We start from the raw sequence: 27851 nt of genomic DNA on the forward strand, positions 1-27851 counted from the left end.
ATCAAAATGGCAGACTGAAAAATATGACAAGTCATCGCATCATGGCTTCAAATCAGTTGTTCCAACAACAAAAAAAGGACACTATACTTTGATTTTCTTTTTTCTTGTAGTAGACCCTATTAGAGAGAACAGAGGAGAACGAACCGTAAGAATGAACGGTCGGAAGCCTCAATCATGTTCTAATTTGGAACAACTAATACTAGAGCCAGGAGAGCTTGAGCTGTCAATCATTACCAATTGCCCAATCAAAAGACCTGGATACCAATCATATAATCTCCTGATAGGTTGAAATCTTAAACTGGCCAATCACATGACAGCCCGATTATTGGATAGCTCTCCCATCTTTATTTAAACCCCTGGCAATAAATAGCCTTGAACAGTTTGATCATAACAGTACTTATTTAATCTGACATCATCAAGGTACAGTGAGGGGAAGAAAGTATTTGATCCCCTGCTGATTTGGTACGTTTGCCCACTGACAAAGAAATGATCTGTCTATAATTTTAATGGTAGGTTTATTTGAACAGTGAGAGAATGAATAACAACAAAGAAATCCAGAAAAACGCATGTCAATAATGTTATAAATTGATTTGCATTTTAATGAAATAAGTATTTGACCCCCTCTCAATCAGAAAGATTTCTGGCTCCCAGGTGTCTTTTATACAGGTAACGAGCTGAGATTAGGAGCACACTCTTAAAGGGAGTGCTCCTAATCTCAGCTTGTTACCTGTATAAAAGACACCTGTCCACAGAAGCAATCAGATTCCAAACTCAATCAATCAGATTCCAAACTCTCCACCATGGCCAAGACCAAATAGCTCTCCAAGGATGTCAGGGACAAGATTGTAGACCTACACAAGGCTGGAATGGGCTACAAGACCATCGCCAAGCAGCTTGGTGAGAAGGTGACAACAGTTGGTGTGATTATTCGCAAATGGAAGAAACACAAAAGAACTGTCAATCTCCCTCGGCCTGGGGCTCCATGCAAGATCTCACCTTGTGGAGTTGCAATGATCATGAGAACGGTGAGGAATCAGCCCAGAACTACACGGGAGGATCTTGTCAATGATCTCAAGGCAGCTGGGACCATAATCACCAAGAAAACAATTGGTAACACACTACGTCGTGAAGGACTGAAATCCTGCAGCGCCCGCAAGGTCCCCCTGCTCAAGAAAGCACATATACAGGCCCGTCTGAAGTTTACCAATGAACATCTGAATGATTCAGAGGAGAACTGGGTGAAAGTGTTGTGTTCAGATGAGACCAAAATTGAGCTCTTTGGCATCAACTCAACTCGCCATGTTTGGAGGAGGAGGAATGCTGCCTATGACCCCAAGAACACCATCCCCACCATCGAACATGGAGGTGGAAACATTATGCTTTGGGGGTGTTTTTCTGCTAAGGGAACAGGACAACTTCACCGCATCAAAGGGACGATGGACGGGGCCATGTACCGTCAAATCTTGGGTGAGAACCTTCTTCCCTCAGTCAGGGCATTGAAAATGGGTCGTGGATGGGTATTCCAGCATGACAATGACCCAAAACACACGGCCAAGGCAACAAAGGAGTGGCTCAAGAAGAAGCACATTAAGGACCTGGAGTGGCCTAGCCAGTCTCCAGACCTTAATCCCATAGAAAATATGTGGAGGGAGCTGAAGGTTCGAGTGGCCAAACATCAGCCTCGAAACCTTAATGACTTGGAGAAGATGTGGGACAAAATCCCTCCTGAGATGTGTGCAAACCTGGTGGCCAACTACAAGAAATGTCTGACCTCTGTGATTGCCAACAAGGGTTTTGCCACCAAGTACTAAGTCATGTTTTGCAAAGGGGTCAAATACTTTTGTTGTTATTCTGTCTCTCACTGTTCAAATAAACCTACCATTAAAATTATAGACTGATCATTTCTTTGTCAGTGGGCAAACGTACAAAATCAGCAGGGGATCAAATACTTTTTTTCCCTCACTGTATAACTCGTTAAAACGTAGCTGTATCGAAAAACATCTAAGGGAAGACTTGCTCTTTCTCACACTCCAACAGAAATAATATTCTACAAAACATGCAAAGTCCACTGCTGAAACTCATCTGCTGTATTCACCATGGCTAAAACACTTATTCATATTATGCAAATTAAAATGAAAACCCATTCAATTTATTTGACAACTTTCTTAGCTTTCAATTACAATACTGTGTTGTACAGTAGTTTGATTAGTGCAATAGTTATTGATAACCAAACATAGCCAAATTAGTTTGATCTTCCCTTTATGACAGTAGCATAAAAGCCTTGAAGTTTCAGAGAACATTTCTGAAACCTTCTGTCATGGAGATTTCTGAAATATTATTATTTCATATAAAATGAATGCAGAAAATGTGTTCAGCAGTCGCCAACCCTGTGGTAACCAGGTGTCATCAGTACGTCACAGAGAACTACAGTATACACAGGCAGCCTGACCAACGTCAAGAAAGAATCACCACTATATCCATTCGGTCTTCACTGAGTCACAGAAGAGTCACAGGGTCGTGGTAAATGTCTTGTTATTTCCCAACCTGAGAAACATGATTGTCTTAGAGCATGCACAACCTTATACATTTTAGTAAAAAATAATTAATTGGCTGAGACGGTTTAGATTCAAAATGGCCTTGAACGTTTGCAGAGCAGATAAAGTACCGTAATCATTTGTTTCAACGAACTACAGTAAAAAGATGAGTGGTTACCATAGAAAGAACCCTGTTTAAGGTTCAGTTGTGTGCTTCTGTAAAACATAAAACCCACAAAACAGTTTTTAATACGCTAGAATAATAATAAAAAAATTAAAAGGTCAAAATAAACGGTAACAACAACAAAGTAGTGCTAGGGTTTTATACGTATTTACACACATTTTAAAAGTGATCTCTATAATAGTACTGTATTAATAATAGACTTCTCTTATGAGCATAGGGCGCTATGTATCATATCACAATAGGTATCACATATTAACACTTTGGATGCTACTTCTGCTAAGGCTAGCATTAGCTAATGCTAATTTTGTTAAAGCTAGCATTAGCTAATGCTAATTTTGTTAAAGCTAGCATTAGCTAATACTAATTACGCTAATCAACCAGATAAAGACAAAGCACAACTAACAGAGGAGCTAGCTGGGTTTTTATGGGAAGCACTATGAAGGAGTGGGGTGACATTGCTCCTAGACACTGATCCACAGTCAGTACTGTATGTTACCTCTAAATGCTCAAGATCAGGATTGAAGGCGGGTGAAGCTGATCCTAGATCTGTCCATACGAGACACTTGTAACCCAAAACGTAGTAACCATATCTGACATTATCACAGCGTTACTTTAACATCAAAGGGACGTTTGGGAAATGTTTTTTATCCCAACATTGCCCCAGCCTGAAGCCCTGCTGTAGTAACCATCCAGCTCTACTGGTCCTTTTCTAGAGGACTCCTATAGTTTCTTTCTTTTTAGCATAAAACAAAACAACAGGAGCTTGTTCTGAAATAGTCTTCAGCACTGTGTAAAAGTGTAAGCCTGTCTAACTATAACCCCAAAATCAGTAATACAAGGAAAGTGGCTAATCAGTGAAACTAGCTGCCAGTTATCAACAACACTGGAAGTTCAAACGAAATGTGTGTGTATATGGGGAGTTGACTAGTGGCGAGGGAGAAACAGAGAGGTCCATTCTGGGGTTTTCCTGGGTCGTATAATGTCCAGTCACGTAGGTAGGTCTCGCTCGCTCTCTCTCTCTCTCTCTCTCTCTCTCTCTCTCTCTCTCTCTCTCTTTCTCCCTCTCTGGCTGCTGTGGACTACATTGGGCCTTTGAACTGGTTACCAGAGAGATGCTGTCTGATGGACGGCTTAGATCCTGCCACGTCGCCCAGCTTTCTCCACACCACCTGCACACACAAACATATACACACACATGAACGTACACACACACACACCCACATACAAAGAAAACAGTTATGTTATGCACCCTTTTTTATACACAGAAGCTGAAATTCAATCATTTCGACTTCGATGCCCCCCAAACAGTATGTGCAGGCAAAGCATCTCTGTCCTCACTTGGTCTTTCACTAACTGAACCCCTGGTGGAATCTCTCTGTCCTCACTTGGTCTTTCACTAACTGAACCCCTGAAGGAATCTCTCTGTGTGTGAGATGAGAGGACCCCCATAGATAATACAGAGGTGGTGTTGTGAAGCTCCACAGATTCCTATCCTGCCACATCAGTCTGGTCACTAGAAACAGCCATCGATTTCGGAACCTTTCAAAAGGCCCTGAGGACGTCGATATATGCCTTCCTCAGCATTCACCCACCCCCCAAAACAACCGATGGCACAGCTTTGGGTGCAAACACACGCTGCTTAGACCACGGTGCCACGGCAGTTCACAATGCTCTAGTAAGCAGGAAGAGTACTTAATAATACTTGATGGAAACAGCACATCTCTCTCTCTCTCTCTCTCTCTCTCTCTCTCTCTCTCTCTCTCTCTCTCTCTCTCTCTGTCTTTGTCTCTGTCTCTCTCTGTCTCTCTCTCTGTGTCTCTCTCTCTCTCTCTCTCTCTCTCTCTCTAATCAGTAGGCTCTTTTTTTCTATAATGGAGGGAGGAAGCGGAGAAGAAGAGAGGAGGGGGATGCTCTGCTCTTTTCCCTGCCTACTCAGATAGATTCATTGCTCTGACAGTTGGGCTGCGAGAGCCTCTTATAAAAATACTCCAATTAGAACACCGCTCCACGATGGGACACAGACACAGAGGTGCAACCAGTGGTGTAGTGGAGGCTGTATGCAGCAGACATACGCCGTATACCCACTTATTTTTCAGTGGGCATTGCGTCTACTTCTTAATCCCCACTGATGCATATGAAAGTAGTGGAGTGGAGGTGTCATTTACGTTGTCCAATAGAGAAATCATCCACAAAGTAGCCTATACAAACGCAAAGCACTTGAAATATAGCCTAGTTTCAGAGGAATATCAGGCAGCAAGAGCGTGCAGCTCTCAACTGGTTGTCGCATGGCGCAGCTCACAGAATAACGACATCGGTAGTCGGTAGGGTAGGTAAGAAAAGACGTTTCAACTTATATCTACCAGTAAATGCTAACTAAGGAAACAACGGGTGTGCAAACCAGGTATTGAAAAAGGTCCAAAATCTTTGGTTGAATCTTTGCAATGTGCAATTCAGTCATCACGCTCTGTTTCTAAAGGCTTTCCCAAAAAACCTTCCCAATTAAATGTTGACTGTAAAGTAGGCCGAATGATATTATGATGAGTGGTGTCAATCGGAAGGAAATTTGTTTTGCAAACTTTGCCTTCACATACTGTAGGCCTACATTGTACAGTACATAAACACCACTAGCCAAATGGTCTCATGCTAGGTGTGAATTAAAGAGCAACTACACCCTCCAAAATATATTGTTTTAGATTTTTCCCTGACTTAAGAAATTGTCTCCTGATGTAGTTTAAGCATTGTTGTGGACATAGAACATAACATTTTTGTCAATTTTCTATAAAAAGTGTGATTTTGAGAGTGAAAACCTGAATCTTTCACACAGGGCACCTTTCCTTCACCGTGTGGGCCGTTCAGATTTTTTTGTGGGCAAAATGTAACTATACACACTTCTCCAGGCACCACTACACCACTGGGAGCGATACACCACTACACCACTGGGAGCGATACACCACTACACCACAGGGAGCGATACACCACTACACCACTGGGAGCGATACACCACTACACCACTGGGAGCGATACACCACTACACCACTGGGAGCGATACACCACTACACCACTGGGAGCGATACACCACTACACCACTGGGAGCGATACACCACTACACCACTGGGAGCGATACACCACTACACCACTGGGAGCGATACACCACTACACCACTGGGAGCGATACACCACTACACCACTGGGAGCGATACACCACTACACCACTGGGAGCGATACACCACTACACCACTGGGAGCGATACACCACTACACCACTGGGAGCGATACACCACTACACCACTGTGAGCGATACACCACTACACCACTGGGAGCGATACACCACTACACCACTGGGAGCGATACACCACTGGGAGCGATACACCACTACACCACTGGGAGCGATACACCACTACACCACTGGGAGCGATACACCACTACACAACTGGGAGCGATACACCACTACACCACTGGGAGCGATACACCACTACACCACTGGGAGCGATACACCACTACACCACTGGGAGCGATACACCACTACACCACTGGGAGCGATACACTCAAATTAGAACACCGCTCCACGACGGGACAGAGACACAGAGAGAGAACACTCCTACTGCTTTGTAGCGCTGAGCAAAATAGGCAAATAGGGAAATGTATTTAAATGACCCAGAATCTCTCTACTCTTGTTCTACCTGTACTAATAACTCGCCAGGGTGAGGGAGACAGACAAAAAGAAAGAGGACAGACAAATATGAATAGTAAGTGTATTAACATGTTATAAATATGAATAGTAACTGTATTAACATGTTATAAATATGAATAGTAACTGTATTAACATGTTATAAATATGAATAGTAACTGTATTAACGTGTTATAAATATGAATAGTAACTGTATTAACGTGTTATAAATATGAATAGTAACTGTATTAACGTGTTATAAATATGAATAGTAACTGTATTCACGTGTTATAAATATGAATAGTAACTGTATTCACGTGTTATAAATATGAATAGTAACTGTATTAACGTGTTATAAATATGAATAGTAACTGTATTAACGTGTTATAAATATGAATAGTAACTGTATTAACGTGTTATAAATATGAATAGTAAGTGTATTAACGTGTTATAACGTGTTATAAATATGAATAGTAACTGTATTAACGTGTTATAAATATGAATAGTAACTGTATTAACGTGTTATAAATATGAATAGTAACTGTATTAACGTGTTATAAATATGAATAGTAACTGTATTAACGTGTTATAAATATGAATAGTAACTGTATTAACGTGTTATAAATATGAATAGTAACTGTATTAACGTGTTATAAATATGAATAGTAACTGTATTAACGTGTTATAAATATAAATAGTAACTGTATTAACGTGTTATAAATATGAATAGTAACTGTATTAACGTGTTATAAATATGAATAGTAAGTGTATTAACGTGTTACAAATATGAATAGTAACTGTATTCACGTGTTATAAATATGAATAGTAACTGTATTAACGTGTTATAAATATGAATAGTAACTGTATTAACGTGTTATAAATATGAATAGTAAGTGTATTAACGTGTTATAACGTGTTATAAATATGAATAGTAACTGTATTAACGTGTTATAAATATGAATAGTAACTGTATTAACGTGTTATAAATATGAATAGTAACTGTATTAACGTGTTATAAATATGAATAGTAACTGTATTAACGTGTTATAAATATGAATAGTAACTGTATTAACGTGTTATAAATATGAATAGTAACTGTATTAACGTGTTATAAATATAAATAGTAACTGTATTAACGTGTTATAAATATGAATAGTAACTGTATTAACGTGTTATAAATATGAATAGTAACTGTATTAACGTGTTATAAATATGAATAGTAACTGTATTAACATGTTATAAATATGAATAGTAACTGTATTAACGTGTTATAAATATGAATAGTAAGTGTATTAACGTGTTATAAATATGAATAGTAACTGTATTAACGTGTTATAAATATGAATAGTAACTGTATTAACGTGTTATAAATATGAATAGTAACTGTATTAACGTGTTATAAATATTAATAGTATCTGTATTAACGTGTTATAAATATGAATAGTAACTGTATTAACGTGTTGTAAATATTAATAGTAACTGTATTAACATGTTATAAATATGAATAGTAACTGTATTAACGTGTTATAAATATGAATAGTAACTGTATTAACGCGTTATACTTAAGCAATAAGGCCCAAGGGGGTGTGGTATATGGCCAATATACCACGGCTAAGGGCTGTTCTTATGCACGGCGCAACGTGGAGTGTCTGGACACAGCACTTAGCCGTGATATATTGGCGATATATCAGAAACCCCCGAGGTGCCTTGTTGCTATTATAAACTGGTTACCAACGTAATTAGAGCAGTAAAAATAAATGTTTTGTCATACCCGTGGTATACGGCTGTCAGACAATCAGCATTCAGGGTTATACAACTACTTACGTTACACATCTCTCTGACGATGGCCTTCTCCTTCTCACTCAGATCCTCCTCGTAGTCCTCTGGGACTTGCTTCTTATCCAGGTTCTCGTGGACCTCCAACACCTGGTAGAATCAGGCATATGATCATGAAACCAAGTTAGTGAATAAATGTGATTCACTGTTTAAACCAGCAGTACAAGAGCTGCTCCAGCCTCCTCTGACGTTGGTGTTTCAGCTGTGATATTGAGATTGTAGAGCAGGTGGCAAAGGTCCGGATGGATATTGTAATTTATCGGCGTAGATATGGCATATAGAAGCAAACCGGATGGACATCATGAAAATGATCGGAGAGGTTGAGGGTAGAGGAAGTTCAGGAGTAAAAACAAACAAAATATAGTTATTGTAAAATTGTCCATAAAATGTATATAATATGTATAAGTTGGAAGTAGAGGCCTAAGCGTTGTTGTTCACTAGTTTACTCCAATTAGGGAAGGGGGGGTGGGGTTGGAAAGTATTAAAGGGAAAATGTATCAGTTTAAAGTGAATTTCCTGCAATTCTACACATTTTCCATGTCTTATGTGTGTTCATATGACACTGTGAGTCGAATCCATTATTTTTACATTACATTATCGACCGAATTCCATTATTTTAAAAACACATTTTGGGACCCATGGTCCGTATTGACCTCGTTCTGGGTCCGGATCCGGCCTGCGGTCGGCCTGTTGCGTATGTCTGTTGTAGAGTTATCATGAGGAGAGTTGTTGTTGCTGTTGTTGCTGTTGTTGTTGTTGATGTGCTGTGAGAGATAATGTGAAGTTGTCGTACCTTCATAGCGTGGACCACAGCCTCTGGTTTCTGAACACAGGACAGGTAGCCTGTTACCGGGGTTGACTCGCTGGTGGGGAGACGACCAATCGTGACCTGAGACAGGAGAAAGACTGAGTTAGTCTGGTGAGGAGACCACCAACCGTGCCCTGAGACAGGAGAAAGACTGAGTTCCCCATAGCTATGTGTTATCAGAACTGCTGTGCTGGTGAAACCCACAGGTATGTGTTATCAGAACTTCTGTGCTGGTGAAACCCACAGCTATGTGTTATCAGAACTGCTGTGCTGGTGAAACCCACAGCTATGTGTTATCAGAACTGCTGTGCTGGTGAAACCCACAGCTATGTGTTATCAGAACTTCTGTGCTGGTGAAACCCACAGCTATGTGTTATCAGAACTTCTGTGCTGGTGAAACCCACAGCTATGTGTTATCAGAACTTCTGTGCTGGTGAAATCCACAGCTATGTGTTATCAGAACTGCTGTGCTGGTGAAACCCACAGTGTGAGATGTGTTATCAGAACTGCTGTTGGTTTTATTCCTCGCTGGGTACGGGTAAGTAAAGGTTTTGAACAGTGCAGAGAAAGTCACAGCCAACGGCGGTTTACTGTTCATATGGATGTTGAGTCCTGACTCAGTACCCTGCATAATAAGCCTTACTTAGGCCTTTCAGTACGGGGAGGAACACACACAGTCAGAAACCATGGTCTCTAGTGTTAGAGTCTCAGTGGAGAATAGGAGCGACTATCTAGTGTCTGTGTGAATCAAATTAACGGAGCTCATATGTTGTGCTTACACACGCACACACACAAACGCACACACACACACACACGCACACGCACACGCAAACACACACACAGACACACAGATACACACACACACACACATACACACACACAGACGCACACACACACACGCACATACAGATAGACACACACACACAGATCCACACAGACACACACACACACAGATACACACACACACACATACACACACACAGACACACACAGAGATACACACACACAGCGACACACCCACAGACGCACACACAGACACACACACACACACACACACACACAGAGATATACACACACACAGATATACACACACAGAGATACACACAGACACACACACACAGAGACACACAGAGACACACATACACAGAGACACAAACACACAGATACATACAGACACACCCACACAACGTGACCTAAAAGTAGAAGTGGGGCAGTTTGAACAAAGAGAGAGCAGAGCAGAGGAGGGCCATGATGATGATGGGAGAAGAAGACATCCTATTAACTAACTAACAGTCCGCACCAAGAGAACGGTTGTTGGTTGGAACAGAAAGAACAGGACAGAACAGGAACTTCAGAATCAGATGACGTGCCACTGGCTGTCCTGTCCACAGCCCCTCCTCTCTCTCTCTCTCTCTCTCTCTCTCTCTCTCTCTCTCTCTCTCTCTCTCTCTCTCTCTCTCTCTCTCTCTCTCTCTCTCTCTCTCTCTCTCTCTCTCTCTGTCTCTCTCTCTCTCTCTCTCTCTCTCTCTCTCTCTCTCTCTCTCTCTGTCTCTCTGTCTCGCTCTCTCTCTCTCTCTGTCTCTCTCTCTCTCTGTCTCTCTCTCTCTCGCTCTCTCTCTCTCTCTCTCTCTCTCTCTCTCCCTCGCTCTCTCTCTCTCTTTCTCTGACTCTCTCTATCTCTCTCTCACGCTTGGATGAACTGAGGTCACATCCGAAGCCAGCCAATCAATCACAGTACAGACCATAATGAGATGGTCTCCATGGAGACGGCACAACAACAGGACCATAACAATATGCAGGAAATGAAACACTTTCTAATCCGATAAATATACACCGGTGGAAGAGGTTTACTGTATACTATACTGCAAGTCTGAGGATATTGTATTTATTCAGCTCTTATCTAACCAGGAAAGTAATCTCAATAGAGGTAGAATAGAACACATAGTTCTATGGTCATCTCTTTTTATGGAAATATGATGGTTCAGTAGCAGTAGCCTCTGAAGTCATTGGACTGACACACTGTTCCACAGGAGAGAGAGTGAGTCAGAGTGAGCGATGAGAGCATGAGGCGGTTAGTAGACACCTGCCCCCCGGGAGAGACTCATGGGTCAAAGGTCATGGGCATTTTGGGAGAGTGAAGGACACGGCTAGGACACCCCTAAGGATGAGCTTGACCTCTAAGCTGTGCAGCGTGTGCTGGGCCTGTACAGCATGTTTACTATGCTAAGGCAGTATGTAGGGCCAGTGTACTGGGTCTTAGGCCTGTACAGCATGTTTACTATGCTAAGGCAGTATGTAGGGTTCTTCTATCCTTGTGGGGACCTAAAATCCCCCAAATATCCCCACAAGGATAGTAAAACAAGGAAAATTCTCCCTTGTGGGGATATTTCCCACGTCTCCATGAGGACAAAGGCTATGTTAAGGTTAGGGGTTAGGTTTAGGGTTAGGGTTACAATTAGGGTTAGGGTTAGAATTAGGGTTAGGTTTAGGGTTTGGGTTAGGGTTACAGGTAAGGGTTAGGGAAAATAGGATTTTGAATGGAAATAAACTGTAGGTCCCCACGGGGACAGAATAACATAACGTCTGTGTGTGTGTACTCACGTTGTGCAGTGCATCCTGGCGTTGTGGCAGGGATGACAGCTGAGACTCAGAGTGGTACAGGGTCATCCCCTTTCTCAGGACACGCAGGTCCCCTGGGTTACACTGCTGCTGGGGACAGAGAGGAGAGAGACGTCATCACACACTGACCAATCCCCATAGGCCTACACACTGTTTTACCCATACACACGGCTGGGCCACAGAAAGAAACATATTTAGGTTCTCTAGACCACTGTTCCCTGAGGGAGGGTACCCATCTTTCTGGAGGCGGGTAGCATCGCCAGTGTTCCTTATGACATTTCCCCATGTCACGCAATTGTGCGCGTCGTACGCTGCCAGCGCGTGCAAACACGTGATGGCTAGGAGAGCCAGAGCTATAAATAACCCAGTGAGCTGTGTGTGTGTGTGTGTGTGTGTGTCACGTCTGGCGCTCCTGGGTGTCAGGAGACGGAATGCAGAACACAGCCTTCTCCCACAATGACATGCGCTCCAGAGATACAATTAGCATTCCATCACTGCACCTCTGGCTCATGCTCCTTCACATTCCTCACATCCCATCACGCCTCCAGTATTCCCCCTTGCTCCTCTCACCTTTTACCATCACAACTTTATCCCTCCCTTGCCTCCCAATGAAAACTGAGATCTTCCGTCGCTGCTTCCAGCCTCCGCCAAGAATCCCACGTCTTTCCCCGGCTTAAACTCCTTGGCATTATGCTTTATTTAATAAAACATACATCCCAACTTCCACTTCCGCTTCTTATACTGCTGATAGAGACAAACAGAAATATACACTATTGGTCTGTAAGACAGGCTGGCATCTCCTCATGGCAACAGCCCCGTTCCCCACCCATCACAATGTCCTGAGAGGTGACAGGAAGGAACCCTGGCCCGGCGTCACACATCACTTCCTGTCTGAGTTATCATGAGGGGCCATGGTGAAACAGGCGGCCATGACACTAGGACAGGATGCGGTCCCCTCCTCTTCTCCTGTCCACTCTTAGACCGTTGAACTATTGTACTACTGAGCCAGAGTAACACCACACTAGTCTTTTTAAAGCGGTACACGTATGTCAGTGGACAAGGGGACCGTAATAATAACACACTTCAATACTCAAGTAGACAGATGTCACTTCAAAAAATTATTCCAAGTACCTTTGAAGTAGTTTTCAAGGCAGAGTTTTTGTGAATATGCTAAATAGGGGTGTGTGCGAACTTCTTTCCATAGTGTCCAGGTCTTTCCATTGTTGCGTCTAGCCCACTACCTTCTCATTCTTTACAAAGTGTCAAGTGTAAACAATACAGCCCCATTAAGAGGGTCAACATTCCATTGGTAATCTCCTATTGTTTCCTTTACAATCAACTCCGTTTCACTGCTTCACATTCACAACACTGGGACGTGGGAAATAGCTCTACAAAACAGGAGAAGTAGGAAATATCTCCACAGAACAGAAGTAGGAAATATCTCCACAGAACAGAAGTAGGAAATATCTCCACAGAACAGAAGTAGGAAATATCTCCACAGAACAGAAGTAGGAAATATCTCCACAGAACAGAAGTAGGAAATATCTCCACAGAACAGAAGTAGGAAATATCTCCACAGAACAGAAGTAGGAAATATCTCCACAGAACAGAAGTAGGAAATATCTCCACAGAACAGAAGTAGGAAATATCTCCACAGAACAGAAGTAGGAAAGTATTAGTATTGTGACATGTTAACTATACTACATAACTCTGGAGTATTGAGTAAATACAGCAAATACCTTATAATCAGATGTAGAAATCTACCTCACTTTCTTTCCACATACCTAAAGTAAGTTACTTTCTCCATAAGTCTATAACAATGTAAGTTACTTTCTCAATTAGTCTTTAACAATGTAAGTTACTTTCTCCATTAGTCTATAACAATGTAAGTTACTTTCTCCATTAGTCTATAACAATGTAAGTTACTTTCTCCATTAGTCTATAACAATGTAAGTTACTTTCTCCATTAGTCTATAACAATGTAAGTTACTTTCTCCATTAGTCTTTAACAATGTAAGTTACTTTCTCCATTAGTCTATAACAATGTAAGTTACTTTCTCCATTAGTCTATAACAATGTAAGTTACTTTCTCCATTAGTCTTTAACAATGTAAGTTACTTTCTCCATTAGTCTATAACAATGTAAGTTACTTTCTCCATTAGTCTATAACAATATAAGTTACTTTTTCCATAGAAAGCAAAAATTCCTCGACATCAACAATAACAGATCAACAAGAGAACATTCATAAAACGTTCAGAACGTGTTCATTTTCTTGGTTACATACACCAGTTGTCGGCCATGCATTAATGATGTCTGGTTCTTATACCTGCGCTCGCTGTGTCGCCCCCATAGAGAGCTCAATTATTCACCAACCAGACATCCCTACAGGTCGGGACAAGTGTTCTGCTGTGTTGTTCATGCTTCACAACACACTGTAGCATAGCACTCACCTCCCAGGCCTCGGTACAATACAACACACTGTAGCATAGCACTCACCTCCCAGGCCTCGGTACAATACAACACACTGTAGCACAGCACTCACCTCCCAGGCCTCGGTACAATACAACACACTGTAGCACAGCACTCACCTCCCAGGCCTCGGTACAATACAACACACTGTAGCATAGCACTCACCTCCCAGGCCTCGGTACAATACAACACACTGTAGCATAGCACTCACCTCCCAGGCCTCGGTACAATACAACACACTGTAGCATAGCACTCACCTCCCAGGCCTCGGTACAATACAACACACTGTAGCATAGCACTCACCTCCCAGGCCTCGGTACAATACAACACACTGTAGCATAGCACTCACCTCCCAGGCCTCGGTACAATACAACACACTGTAGCATAGCACTCACCTCCCAGGCCTCGGTACAATACAACACACTGTAGCATAGCACTCACCTCCCAGGCCTCGGTACAATACAACACACTGTAGCATAGCACTCACCTCCCAGGCCTCGGTACAATACAACACACTGTAGCACAGCACTCACCTCCCAGGCCTCGGTACAATACAACACACTGTAGCATAGCACTCACCTCCCAGGCCTCGGTACAATACAACACACTGTAGCACAGCACTCACCTCCCAGGCCTCGGTACAATACAACACACTGTAGCATAGCAGTCACCTCCCAGGCCTCGGTACAATACAACACACTGTAGCACAGCACTCACCTCCCAGGCCTCGGTACAATACAACACACTGTAGCATAGCACTCACCTCCCAGGCCTCGGTACAATACGTACTGCACACCCACAGAACTGTGCACTAAGCCACCAAGGGCGTAGTATGATTAGCTTGCATGCTAAAGCGCCTGATAGTGATTTGGCTGGACATGATGCCAATATAAGCTGACAGGTGTGAAAGTCGCATCATCATCAGAGAGAGAGAGAGAGAGGAATAGCAATTAAAGACCACCATCGAGTTGGAGTTAGAGATGGAGAGGTACCTTATTTCTCTGTATCTGTGATAAGCTACATCTGCTACAGGGCTGAATGTGGGGAACAAGAGATGTTATGAGAGGGTGGCTGACCAGTTGTTTTGTCTGACACTAAGGAAAAACCAAATTAAACTGACGCAGAACAAGCTTTTAACACGCAACAACTTGGCAACATCTTTTCAGCAACCAACCACCATGTCTCGCCGTGTAGGAGGATGTTAGACAGGTGCTTTAACTGTGATGATCACAAAGCAGAGATATACGTTATTATCTTACCAAAACGTTTCTAAAGGAAAGTTAATATTAGGCATCCTTATGTAAAAGGTACTTATTAATTGCTCTTAATTGCCCTGATGATAAAAGTTTGGTGTCAGTAGTTTCAGCCCACACACTTTGCCTATATAGTCATCTGAAGGGAGATCATTGGGAAAATAAGTGACAAAAAAAAACAAATTAAAATCTATTCAATCACTTTTATGTCTTCAAAGCCGATACTTGAGTTGGTTTATGGTACGGTGCTTGAAGTGAACTGAGCCAATACCTGAGTTGGTTTATGGTACGGTGCTTGAAGTGAACTGAGCCAATACCTGAGTTGGTTTATGGTACGGTGCTTGAAGGTGCTTGCACTGAAGTGAATTGAGACGATACCTGAGTTGTTTTATGGTACGGTGCTTGAAGGTGCTTGCACTGAAGTAAATTGAGACGATACTTGAGTTGGTTTATGGTACGGTGCTTGAAGGTGCTTGCCCTGAGGTGAACTGAGCTGATACCTGAGTTGGTTTATGGTACGGTGCTTGAAGTGAACTGAGCCGATACCTGAGTTGGTTTATGGTACGGTGCTTGAAGTGAACTGAGCCGATACCTGAGTTGGTTTATGGTACGGTGCTTGAAGTGAACTGAGCTGATACCTGAGTTGGTTTATGGTACGGTGCTAGAAGGTGCTTGCCCTGAGGTGAACTGAGCTTCACATAATAGCATAACATACAGCACAATGTTGTGGCAAAGGATAAAAAAGACCAAACATATTTCATGTTATAACATATGGCTGATGATTTTGCTGAGATAGGTATTAGGATTGATTACGTATGGGTTTAAAAGTGCATATACAGTGCATTCGGAAAGTATTCAGACTAGGGCTGTTGTGGTGACTGTATTACCGCCACACCGGTGGTCACGAGTCATGAAGGCAGTCAAATTCCACGTGACCGTTTACTCACTGTAATTAGACTTCTCCAAGCTCTGATGCTGCTGATGGTCATTAGTAGCCTACCAAACTTGCTAACTGCCTGGTACTCAGCACTCTATTGTCCCTCTAATCACTCTGACGTCAATGCAAATGTCTTCGAAAATCTAATCAAACACTGCACGAGAGCCCATGAGCACACGTTGCTCAACATTTCAATAGGCTATGCAATTGCGCGAGAAAACAGAGTGATGGCCTCTACTAAAAAGAGGAGGATCAGCTTTCTATAGGCTAGGCCTTACTATATTTATTTCTCAACTTTCAAAATATTAAGCACATACAACAGGAGTATAGCCTACCTGGCTGGCATGAAAATAAACCACGGGGAAAAGCGTCCTCCATTCGCTATTTAAGCGCATAGATGACATGTATTTTTTCCCGCTGCCCCTGTTTCGATACAGGTGCATGATAATGGTCCATTCTAAATCAAAACAAATTTCACACATATATTATTTAGTATATGTAAAGACAAGATTAAATCAAGAATAGTCTGATGGGGTGACAATATTAGCCTATCACTTGTGAATTATATATTATCACTTGTGAATGATGCCCAGCTTAAGGCAAGAAACAATGCCTTTTTTTTGCGACTTTTTCTAATCGTAGTCGCACACCTCATGTAGCCTAGCCCATAGGCCTATATGTTTTAATAAGGTTTGTATCACAACTAAAGTGGCCAAATAACTTCTTAAAATTAAGCACATTAATCTGCTTTACAAAGGGTGTAGATCCTACCAGGCATACATAAGCAGCGCGTGAGTTTCTAGTTTGGGGAAGATCATTTTCACCATATAAATGCACCTTTATAATAAAAGCATTACGTGCATAATTGCATTTGCGGTCACTTTTGATAATGGTGTTTTCCGCATGATTTCTTTAGGGTGCATTACGGCCACATAAAGGGAATGCCGCCGGGATATTCGAGGCATTATCAAGTGCTTGTCAAATTGTGAATGAGTGACTGATGTAGTGTGTACATGCCTTTCAAGCGACTTTTTTCAAATCATCATTAGTCAGATCATGCAGCCTTACAATGTATTAAAAATCAAAACATACAGCCCAACATTTGTAGAACATTAATAACTCTAAATTAGGCATATACAGTTGAAGTCGGAAGTTTACATACACCTTAGCCTAATACATTTAAACTCAGTTTTTCACAATTCCAGACATTTCATCCTAGTAAAAATTCCCTGTCTTAGGTCAGTTAGGATCACCACTTTATTTTAAGAATGTGAAATGTCAGAAAAATAGTAGAGAGAATGATTTATTTCAGCTTTTATATCTTTCATCACATTCCCAGTGTAACGATCCCGGCTGTCTGAGTCGGGTCCTGTCTGGTGACTAGTGTTCCGGTTCGTAATCTCCAGTTTCCCGAGGGTTCGGGAACGCTCCGGGGAGCGCTCTTGTTTTCCGCACCTGCATCCCATCAGCAATCTGCACACCTGGTCCTGATCATCACCCTTCTTAGGCTCTGGCCTAACATCCAGTTCCTGCCGGATCGTTAGCTATGAACAGTATGTTTGTCAGCGTATCAGCCTCTGAGCCATTAGTGTTAGTCTTGTTGTTTTGCACTTTGTGACTTGCTGTGTACTGACCTCCGTTTTGTTCTGTCTGCAGTCTCTCACCCGGAACCTTCACCCAACCTCTGCCTGATGGTCGGCGGCTGCCGAGCCAGTACCGGACCAACCACTGCACCCTCAACAATCCATCCACGCCACCCGCTCTGTTCCCTGGAATATTCAGCCTCACTTCGGAATCTACTAAATAAACACTCACCTTTCTCTCAACGTACCTTGTCCTGGTCTGCTTCTGGGTTCTGGCATAGTAAACCGTGACAGAACGATCCGGCCAGTAATGAACCCAGCGGACCTGGACTCTGTTCGCCATGCTATTATCCAGCAGGAGAAGATGTTGGGCCATCATAGCACGGTACTACAGGAGATCGCGTTGTCAGTTCGAACCTTTCTACCGGTCTGACGGAGGTCCAGAACCAACGTAAGTGTCCGGTGGAGGATCCACTACCGGTTTCACCCATCTCGCCTGCCGCTTCTGAAGCTGTGTCCATCCGTGAGCCCAAGGTTCCGACGCCGGATAAATATGAGGGGGAGCTGGGAAGATGCCGTTCCTTCCTTATGCAGTGTGGATTAGTGTTCGATCTACAGCCCTACTCTTATGCCACAGACAAGGCTAGGATAGCCTTTGTGATTGAGTTGCTGCGTGGTCGAGCGCTGGAGTGGGCTTCAGCCGTTTGGGAACGACAGGATCCCTGCATGGCTTCATACCAGGGGTTCACGGCCGAGATGAGGAAGCTCTTCGACCATTCCGTCCGAGGGAGGGACGCAGCTAGGCGCCTGTTTTCGCTTCGCCAAGGAACTCGCAGCGTGGCCGACTTCGTGATCGAGTTCAAGACGTTGGCTGTGGAGAGTGGGTGGAACGAGGAGTCTCTGCAAGCGGCCTTTTACCAGGGTCTGTCGGAGCAGCTCAAGGATGAGTTGATCTCCTATCCGGAGCCTAGTGACCTGGACAGCTTGGTAGCCTTGTCTATTCGGGTGGATAATCGAGTCCGAGAGCGAAGGAGGGAGAAGCAATGGGGTCCGTCCAATCGATCAGCTTCTCAGTTCCCAGTCGGGTCGGGTGGTGGACCAGAACACGTCGATCATTCTCCACCACAATGGATTAGTGGAGAGGTCCTCTCTCCCGATTCTGAACCCATGCAAGTGGGGCGGCACGGGTTAACCAAGGAGGAGCGTCAACATAGACGTAGGGACCAACTGCTGCCTCTACTGTGGTAGCTCGGGACATTACATCTCCACTTGTTCCCGGCGGTCGTCAAACTGCCCGGCTCGCTAAAGTTGGGAGGACTTTTAGCGAGCCAGTTTCAACCTCTCAGTACCTCTGTCAGACCCCGTTTCCCGGCTACCCTTGTGAACAGGAATCAGAGCTTAGCGCTTAACGCTTTTATCGATTCAGGTGCCGATGGAAGCTTTCTTGATGCCGAGTTGGTGGAACAGCTGGGGCTTTCCAAGGAGCAATTGCCGGAAGCCATTGAAGCGACCACTCTGAACGGCAGTAGTCTGGCACGTATCACGATGAGGACTGAACCGGTTAAGATGCGGTTGTCGGGGAATCATTCTGAGATGATTTCATTCTTCATTCTGCCGTCTTCCCATGTTCCTCTGGTCCTTGGATACCCCTGGCTGAAGGAACACAATCCCACGTTCGATTGGGTGACGGGCAAGGTAACGAGTTGGAGCCTTGATTGTCATGCTAACTGTCTCAAGACTGCCTGCCCCCATTCGGTTCCCAGTCAGGTGATTGAGGCTAAACCCCCAGATTTGTCCCTGGTTCCCCGAGACATATCACGATTTGGGGGAAGTTTTCAGTAAGCAGAAGGCTCTGTCACTCCCTCCCCACCGACCATATGATTGTGCCATCAACCTGGTCCCTGGAGCTGTCTACCCCAAGGGAAGGTTATACAGTATCTCCCGACCTGAACGTGAGGCGTTGGAGACCTACATCAAGGAGTCCCTAGCTGCTGGTCTCGTTCGTCCCTCGTCATCACCCCTGGGGGGCAGGATTCTTCTTTGTGGGTAAGAAGGATGGCTCTCTTCGACCGTGTATTGATTATCGGGGGTTGAATGACATCACGGTCAAGAACAAGTATCCCCTGCCCTTGATGAGTTCTGCCTTCGACTCCTTACAGGGGGCTACGGTGTTCACCAAGCTAGACCTACGCAATGCGTATCACCTGGTCCGGATCAGAGAGGGGGACGAGTGGTTGACGGGTTTCAATACACCGATGGGTCACTTCGAGTATCAGGTGATGCCGTTTGGACTGACCAATGCTCCAGCGGTATTCCAGAGTATGGTGAACGACGTCCTGAGAGATATGATCGGTCTCTTTGTGTTTGTTTACCTGGATGACATTCTGATCTTCTCGAAGGAACCTTCCGACCACGTCCAGCATGTCTGGCAGGTTCTGCAGCGATTGTTGGAGAATCGCCTGTTCGTGAAGGCCGAGAAGTGCGAGTTTCACGCCCACACGACATCCTTTCTCGGGTACATCATCTCCAGGGGAGAGATTAGGATGGACCAGGAGAAGGTTAGAGCGGTTCTGGAATGGGCCCAGCCCGGTACGAGATTGCAACTCCAGAGATTTTTGGGGTTTGCGAATTTCTACCGCAGATTCATCCGGGATTACAGCCGTGTGGCCGCTCCGTTAACTGCCTTGACTTCCAGTATCAGGACCTTCAAGTGGAATCCGGAGGCGGATCGAGCGTTTCTGGATTTGAAGAGGCGATTCACCAACGCACCGATTCTCTCTCAACCGGACACGGCCCGTCAGTTCGTCGTTGAAGTGGACGCGTCTGATGTGGGAGTTGGCGCCATCCTGTCGCAGCGATGCTCCACGGACAGTAAACTCCATCCCTGCGCCTACTACTCTGTCGCCTTTCGCCTGCGGAGAGGAATTACGATGTGGGTAACCGGGAGCTTCTCGCGGTGAAACTTGCCTTGGAGGAGTGGCGCCACTGGTTGGAGGGGGCGGAGCAACCGTTTATTGTCTGGACTGACCACAAGAATCTTGCTTACGTGCAATCGGCTAAACGTCTCAACTCCCCGTCAGGCCAGGTGGGCGTTGTTTTTCGGACGATTCAAGTTTGCCCTGACGTTCCGACCTGGATCTAAGAACGGCAAGGCGGACGCCTTGTCCCGGATGTTCTCCAAGACGGAGGAGAGTGGGTCCAAGACCGAGACAATCCTCCCCCGGAACTGCGTCGTGGGGAGCAGTTATGTGGAAGATTGAGGAGGAGGTGCTGGCGGCCCTTCGGACTCAGCCCGGTCCCGGTAACGGTCCACCCGGTCGGTTGTTTGTGCCTGAGTCGGTTCGTCCTGCTGTCCTCGAATGGTCCCACGCCAGCAAGATGGCTTGTCACCCTGGCGTGGCTCGGACAATGGCGTTTCTTCGCAGACGTTTTTGGTGGCCTGCCATGGCCGAGGATACTCGGGGTTTTGTTGCTGCCTGTCCAGTGTGTGCGCAGAATAAGAGTACCAATCGGCCCAGCTCTGGACTACTTCACCCCCTTCCTATTCCCCGGCGACCATGGTCGCATCTGGCCCTGGACTTCGTCACTGGGTTGCCCGCTTCTGAGGGGAACACGGTCGTTCTGACTATCGTGGACAGATTCAGCAAGTTCGCCCACTTTGTGCCTATTGCCAAGCTTCCCTCTGCCTCGGAGACGTCCGAGATCCTGGTTAGGGAGGTTTTCAGGGTCCACGGGTTGCCCAGTGATATCGTTTCCGACCGTGGCCCTCAGTTTACCTCTGCGGTCTGGAAGTCCTTCTGTTTGGCCATTGGAGCTACAGTCAGTCTCACATCTGGTTTTCACCCCCAATCCAATGGTCAGGCGGAGAGAGCCAACCAGAAGATGGAATCCACGCTACGCTGTCTGGTCTCTTCCAACCCCACCTCCTGGGTATCTCAGTTGCCTTGGGTTGAGTATGCCCACAATACTCTTCCTACATCTGCCACTGGGATGTCTCCCTTCCAGTGCCTGTATGGCTACCAACCTCCCCTGTTTCCTTCTCAGGAGAAGGAGCTCTCAGTGCCTTCTGTTCAGGCCCATATTCAGTCGTTGCCACCGGACCTGGCATCGGGCCAGAAAGGCACTCCTTAGAGTTTCGGACCGGTATCAGCTCCAGGCGATCGTCGCCGGATCCCCGCTCCCACCTATACCATCGGAGATAGGGTTTGGTTGGCCACACGGGATCTTCCGTTACGGACTGAGTCTAGGAAGTTGTTACCGAAGTTCATTGGTCCGTTTGTGGTGGAGAAGGTGATCAATCCAGTGGCAGTTCGACTCAAACTACCGAGGACGCTCAGAGTCCATCCCACCTTTCATGTCTCCTGCCTCAAGCCTGTCTTCCTCAGTCCTCTGTTGCCTCCTCCGCCTCCTCCTCCTCCTCCTCGGATGATCGGAGGTGGTCCTGCCTACACGGTGCGTCGCATCATGGATTCCAGACGGCGGGGCCGGGGTTTCCAGTATCTCGTGGACTGGGAGGGGTATGGCCCTGAAGAGAGGAGTTGGATTCCGCGGCGACAGGTCCTAGATGCGGACCTCATCAGTGACTTCTACCGCCTCCATCCTGGCGCTCCGGGAGTCCGCCCGGTGGCGTTCGTCGGAGGGGGGTACTGTAACGATCCCGGCTGTCTGAGTCGGGTCCTGTCTGGTGACTAGTGTTCCGGTTCGTAATCTCCAGTTTCCCGAGGGTTCGGGAACGCTCCGGGAGCGCTCTTGTTTTCCGCACCTGCATCCCATCAGCAATCTGCACACCTGGTCCTGATCATCACCCTTCTTAGGCTCTGGCCTAACATCCAGTTCCTGCCGGATCGTTAGCTATGAACAGTATGTTTGTCAGCGTATCAGCCTCTGAGCCATTAGTGTTAGTCTTGTTGTTTTGCACTTTGTGACTTGCTGTGTACTGACCTCCGTTTTTGTTCTGTCTGCAGTCTCTCACCCGGAACCTTCACCCAACCTCTGCCTGATGGTCGGCGGCTGCCGAGCCAGTACCGGACCAACCACTGCACCCTCAACAATCCATCCACGCCACCCGCTCTGTTCCCTGGAATATTCAGCCTCACTCGGAATCTACTAAATAAACACTCACCTTTCTCTCAACGTACCTTGTCCTGGTCTGCTTCTGGGTTCTGGCATAGTAAACCGTGACACCCAGTGGTTCAGAAGTTTACATACACTCAATTAGTATTTGGTAGCATTGCCTTTAAATTGTTTAACTTGGGTCAAATGTTTCGGGTAGCCTTCCACAACCTTCCCACAATAAGTTGGGTGAATTTTGGCCCATTCCTACTGACAGAGCTGGTGTAACTGAGTCATGTTTGTAGGCCTCATTGCTTGCAAACGCTTTTTCAGTTCTGCACAAATTTTATATAGAATTGAGGTCAGGGCGTTGTGATGGCCACTCCAATACCTTGACTTTGTTGTCCTTAAGCCATTTTGCCACAACTTTGGAGGTATACTTGGGGTCATTGTCCATTTGGAAGACCCATTTGAGACCAAGCTTTAACTTCCTGACTGATGTCTTGAGATGTTGCTTCAATATATCCACATTATTTTCCTTCCTCATGATGCCATCTATTTTGTGAAGTGCACCAGTTCCTCCTGCAGCAAAGCACCCCCACAGCATGATGCTGCCACCCCGTGCTTCATGGTTGGGATGGTGTTCTTCGGCTTGCAAGCGTTCCCCTTTTTCCTCCAAACATAATGATGGTCAAAATGGCCAAACAGTTTGATTTTTGTTTCATCAGACCAGAGGACATTTCTCCAAAAAGTACGATCTTTGTCCCCATGTGCAGTTGCAAACCGTACTCTGGCTTTTTTATGGCCGTTTTGGAGCAGTGGCTTCTTCCTTGCTGAGCGGCCTTTCAGGTTATGTCGATATCGGACTCGTTTTACTGTGGATATAGATACTTTGCTGTTGTTCTGGGATTGATTTGCACTTTTCGCACCAAAGTACGTTCATCTCTAGGAGACAGAACGCATCTCCTTCCTGAGCGGTGTGACGGCTGCGTGGTCCCATGGTGTTTATACTTGCGTACTATTGTTTGTACAGATGAACGTGGTACCTTCAGGCATTTGGAAATTGATCCCAATGTTGAACCAGACCTGTGGAGGTCTACCATTTATTTCTGAGGTTTTGGCTGATTTATTTTGATTTTCCCATGATGTCAAGCAAAGAGGCACTGAGTTTGAAGGTAGGCCTTGAAATACATCCACAGGTACACCTCCAATTGATTCAAATGATGTAAATTAACCTATCAGAAGCTTCTAAAGCCATGACATCATTTTCTGGAATTTTCCAAGCTGTTTAAAGGCAAAGTCAACTTAGTGTATGTAAACTTCTGACCCACTGGAATTGTGATACAATGAATTATAAGTGACATAATCGGTCTGTAAACAATTTTTTGGAAAAATTACTTGTGTCATGCACAAAGTAGATGTCCTAACCGACTTGCCAAAACTATAGTTTGTTAACAAGAAATGTGTGGAGTGGTTGAAAAACGAGTTTTAATGACTCCAACCTAAGTGTATGTAAACTTCCGACTTCAACTGTAGGAATACCTATTTATTTGTTACCCGCTCAACACAGAATAGCCGCATGTGCGCACTCCCTCAGATCGTTTGGAGAAAATATCCTTTCTATTTTATTCAGCTTTGTTCAAATGTATTCTTCATACTATAAAATAATGCCACGGAATTCTAAGCAAATCTTGTCTGCTAAATGAACTAGTGTAGCCCAACAACCATTTGGCATAGCCAGATCAGGACCTAACATAAGTACAACTCAGAGTATGCTATTCTGTTCTTCTGAAATAAGATCACATTTTCTTCATATCATGCTTCTTTAGACCTGTCTAAAATAAATAATGGATTTATTGTGAAGGTGTAGGCTATATTACATGGATTGATTAGACTTTTTAAAATGTAGATGTTCCAAAGGTCTGCATCAGTGGGTTATAGGCTGTGTGGAAGCCAGGAGATGCTAAATGTGTTTATGTTAATTAACGGTCAATTACCGTGAGACCGACAATTATTTGCTTGACAATCACCGGCTGCCGAAATGTTGTGACCACCACAGCCCTAATTCAGGCCCCTTGACTTTTTACACATTTTGTTACGTTACAGCCTTATTCTAAAATGGATGAAATTTGGGTTTTTCCTACACACAATACCTCATAATTACGAAGCAAAGACAGGTTTGTACACATTTTTGCAAATTTGTAAGAAATACAAAAATGGAAAGATCACATTTACATAAGTATTCAGACCCTTTACTCAGTACTTTGTTGAAGCACCTTTGGCAGCGATTACAGCCTCTAGTCTTCTTGGGTATGACGCTACAAGCTTGGCACACCTGTATTTGGGGAGTTTCTCACATTCTTCTCTGCAGATCCTGTCAAGCTCTGTCAGGTTGGATGGGGAGTGTCGCTGCACAGCTATTTTCAGGTCTCTCCAGAGATGTTCGATCAGGTTCAAGTCCGGGCTCTGGCTGGGCCACTCAAGGACATTCAGAGACATGCCCCGAAACCACTCCTGCGTTGTCTTGGCTGTATGCTTAGGGTTGTTGTCCTGTTGGAAGGTGAACCTTCACCCAAGTCTGAGGTCCTGAACGCTCTGGAGCAGGTTTTCATCAAGTATCTCTCTGTACTTTGCTCCATTCATCTTTCCCTCGATCCTGACTAGTCTCCCAGTCCCTGCCGCTGAAAAACATCCCCACAGCATGATACTGCCACCACCATGCTTCACCGCAGGGATGGTGCCAGGTTTCCTCCAGACGTGACGCTTGGCAATCAGGCCAAAGAGTTCAATCTTGGTTTCATCAGACCAGAGAATCTTGTTTCTCATGGTCTGACAGTCCTTTAAGTGCCTTTTGGCAAACTCCAAGCGGGCTGTCATGTGCCTTTTACTGAGGAGTGGCTTCCATCTGGCCACTCTACCATAAAGGCCTGATTGGTGGAGTGATACAGAGATGGGTGTCCTTCTGGAAGGTTCTCCCATCTCCACAGAGGAACTCTGGAGCTCTGTCAGAGTGACCATCGGGTTCTTGGTCACCTCCCTGACCAAGGCCCTTCTCCTCCGATTGCTCAGTTTGGCCGGGCAGCCAGCTCTAGGAAGAGTCTTGGTGGTTCCAAACTTCTTCTATTTAAGAATGATGGAGGCCACTGTGTTTGCAAAAATGTTTGGGTACCCTTCCCCAGATCTGTGCCTCGTGACAATCCTGTCTCTGATCTCTACGGACAATTCCTTCGACCTCATGGCTTGGTTTTTGCTCTGACATGCACTGTCATATAAACGTATATAAACAGGTGTGTTATATAAACAGGTGTGTACCTTTCCAAATCATGTCCAATCAATTGAATTTACCACAGGTAGACTCCAATCAAGATGTAGAGACATCTAAAGGATGATCAATGGAAACAGGATGCACCTGAGCTCAATTTCGAGTCTTGTGTGTGTGTGTGTGTGTCTTTCCATGTCGTCTCGATATAGGGAAGCTGATGCAACTGACATGTTGATGTGAGGCGACATTTAGACTGGTTCCTCCCCCTCTCTCCCCATCCCCCAAAACCAGGTGAACTCCTGGTGAACTGGAAGAGCCTCCCTCTCCCCCTCCCACCCTCCTCCCCTCTCCCCTCCTGATCCCACTCCCACCCTCCACCTCCCCTCTCCCCCCCTGATCCCTCTCCCACCCTCCTCCCCTCGATTGGGGTTTGGGGGCGACATCACACCAGGGCTCTGTACTGTGTGTGTGTGTGTGTGTGTGTGTGTGTGTGTGTGTGTGTGTGTGCGTGTGTGTGTGTGTGTGTCCTCACCTGCGTTAAAAGCTTGTTGTTGTCGTCTTCCAATATCCTCATTTTCGTCTCCAGGTGTCTGATGTAGTTAGTGGAGGAGTCTAAACGAGGAAGAAGAGGAGGAGATTAGCTCCAGTTGCCTGCTGGTAGTTTTCCTATAGCCCAGCTAAAATAAAGTATTTTTCAAAACAAATCACAGTTGAATAATTTAATTATGTTCCTCATCCTGTGTTACATCTACGTTGATACAGAACACCTGTCTAAATGATGTTGCTACTTTACTTGAATCAGCTTAGGTTCATTTTAGGGACAGCAACAGTGAGCAGAATCTAGGTGAGTGTGTGTGTGTGTGTGTGTGTGTGTGTGTGTGTGTGTGTGTGTGTGTGTGTGTGTGTGTGTGTGTATGATGTTGTTCACTGTGGGCGTTCCAATATGTATTCTACAATGCCTCACACAAATGTACAGAAAACAGATGAAAGTGGACGTATCTGAGGCTAAACTGCTCTGTCAACGTCTCAGAATCACCAGGTGCTCATGCTCCAGTTACATTCTGTTATTATACATGCAGGGGGGACGAGGATACAGCACAACTACTGTTAAGAGAGAGCTACCAAAGCAATCTCTCTTTCTGGCATAGGCACGCGCACACACACACGCGCACGTGCACACACACACACACGATTGAGTCACTACTATGTACGTCAGTAGGCTCCATTAGGGTACATGCTGGGATCAGTCATCTAATCTCACTCATTAGGCTAGCTGCTCCAACCAGCTCCCATCACACAGCCAGCCGTTCCAACCCCCACTACCAAGTGGTGTTATTCTGCAGAATAATCATTAGAGTAGAAGTAGGCCCTACAACAGCGCTGGGCCAGAACAACGATATTGCTCTCTCTGTACCTACCTATCCCTTGAAGGAGGGGTTGGTTTAAGGTCACGCTAGCATCTTAAGAGTTGGTAGACATTTCCTATAGATCAGTAATGAATGAGTGTGTCCAGCTTCTTTACTTTTCATTAGTAATAGTCTAACTACTGTAATGTCAAGGCAGGGTTAGCTAACGGTTTTCATTAGTAGTAGTCTAACTACTGTAATGTCAAGGCAGGGTTAGCTAACGGTTTTCATTAGTAGTAGTCT

The 27851-nt window shown here is 44.9% G+C and overlaps 1 protein-coding gene across 2 annotated transcripts in view; it reads right to left on the reverse strand.

The window, feature by feature from the left end:
• Positions 1 to 1905: 1905 nt before the first annotated feature.
• LOC121552817 (coiled-coil domain-containing protein 85C-A) overlaps positions 1906 to 27851 on the reverse strand; it is a 98873-nt gene continuing 72927 nt past the window's right edge. Inside the window, exons 2-6 of one of the 2 annotated variants that reach the window (XM_045211243.1) lie at positions 26735 to 26814; positions 11629 to 11733; positions 9013 to 9108; positions 8208 to 8309; positions 1906 to 3887 (exon numbers count right to left, since the gene is read on the reverse strand). In XM_045211243.1, coding sequence (XP_045067178.1) covers positions 3798 to 3887; positions 8208 to 8309; positions 9013 to 9108; positions 11629 to 11733; positions 26735 to 26814 — 473 coding nt within the window. In that variant the 3' untranslated portion in view covers positions 1906 to 3797. Of the gene's footprint in view, positions 3888 to 8207; positions 8310 to 9012; positions 9109 to 11628; positions 11737 to 26734; positions 26815 to 27851 lie in introns of both variants that reach the window. The other variant, XM_045211242.1, reaches the window with a different exon arrangement.

Source organism: Coregonus clupeaformis, chromosome 36, assembly GCF_020615455.1.
Source record: "Coregonus clupeaformis isolate EN_2021a chromosome 36, ASM2061545v1, whole genome shotgun sequence".
In the NCBI taxonomy this organism is placed as follows: Eukaryota; Metazoa; Chordata; class Actinopteri; order Salmoniformes; family Salmonidae; genus Coregonus; species Coregonus clupeaformis.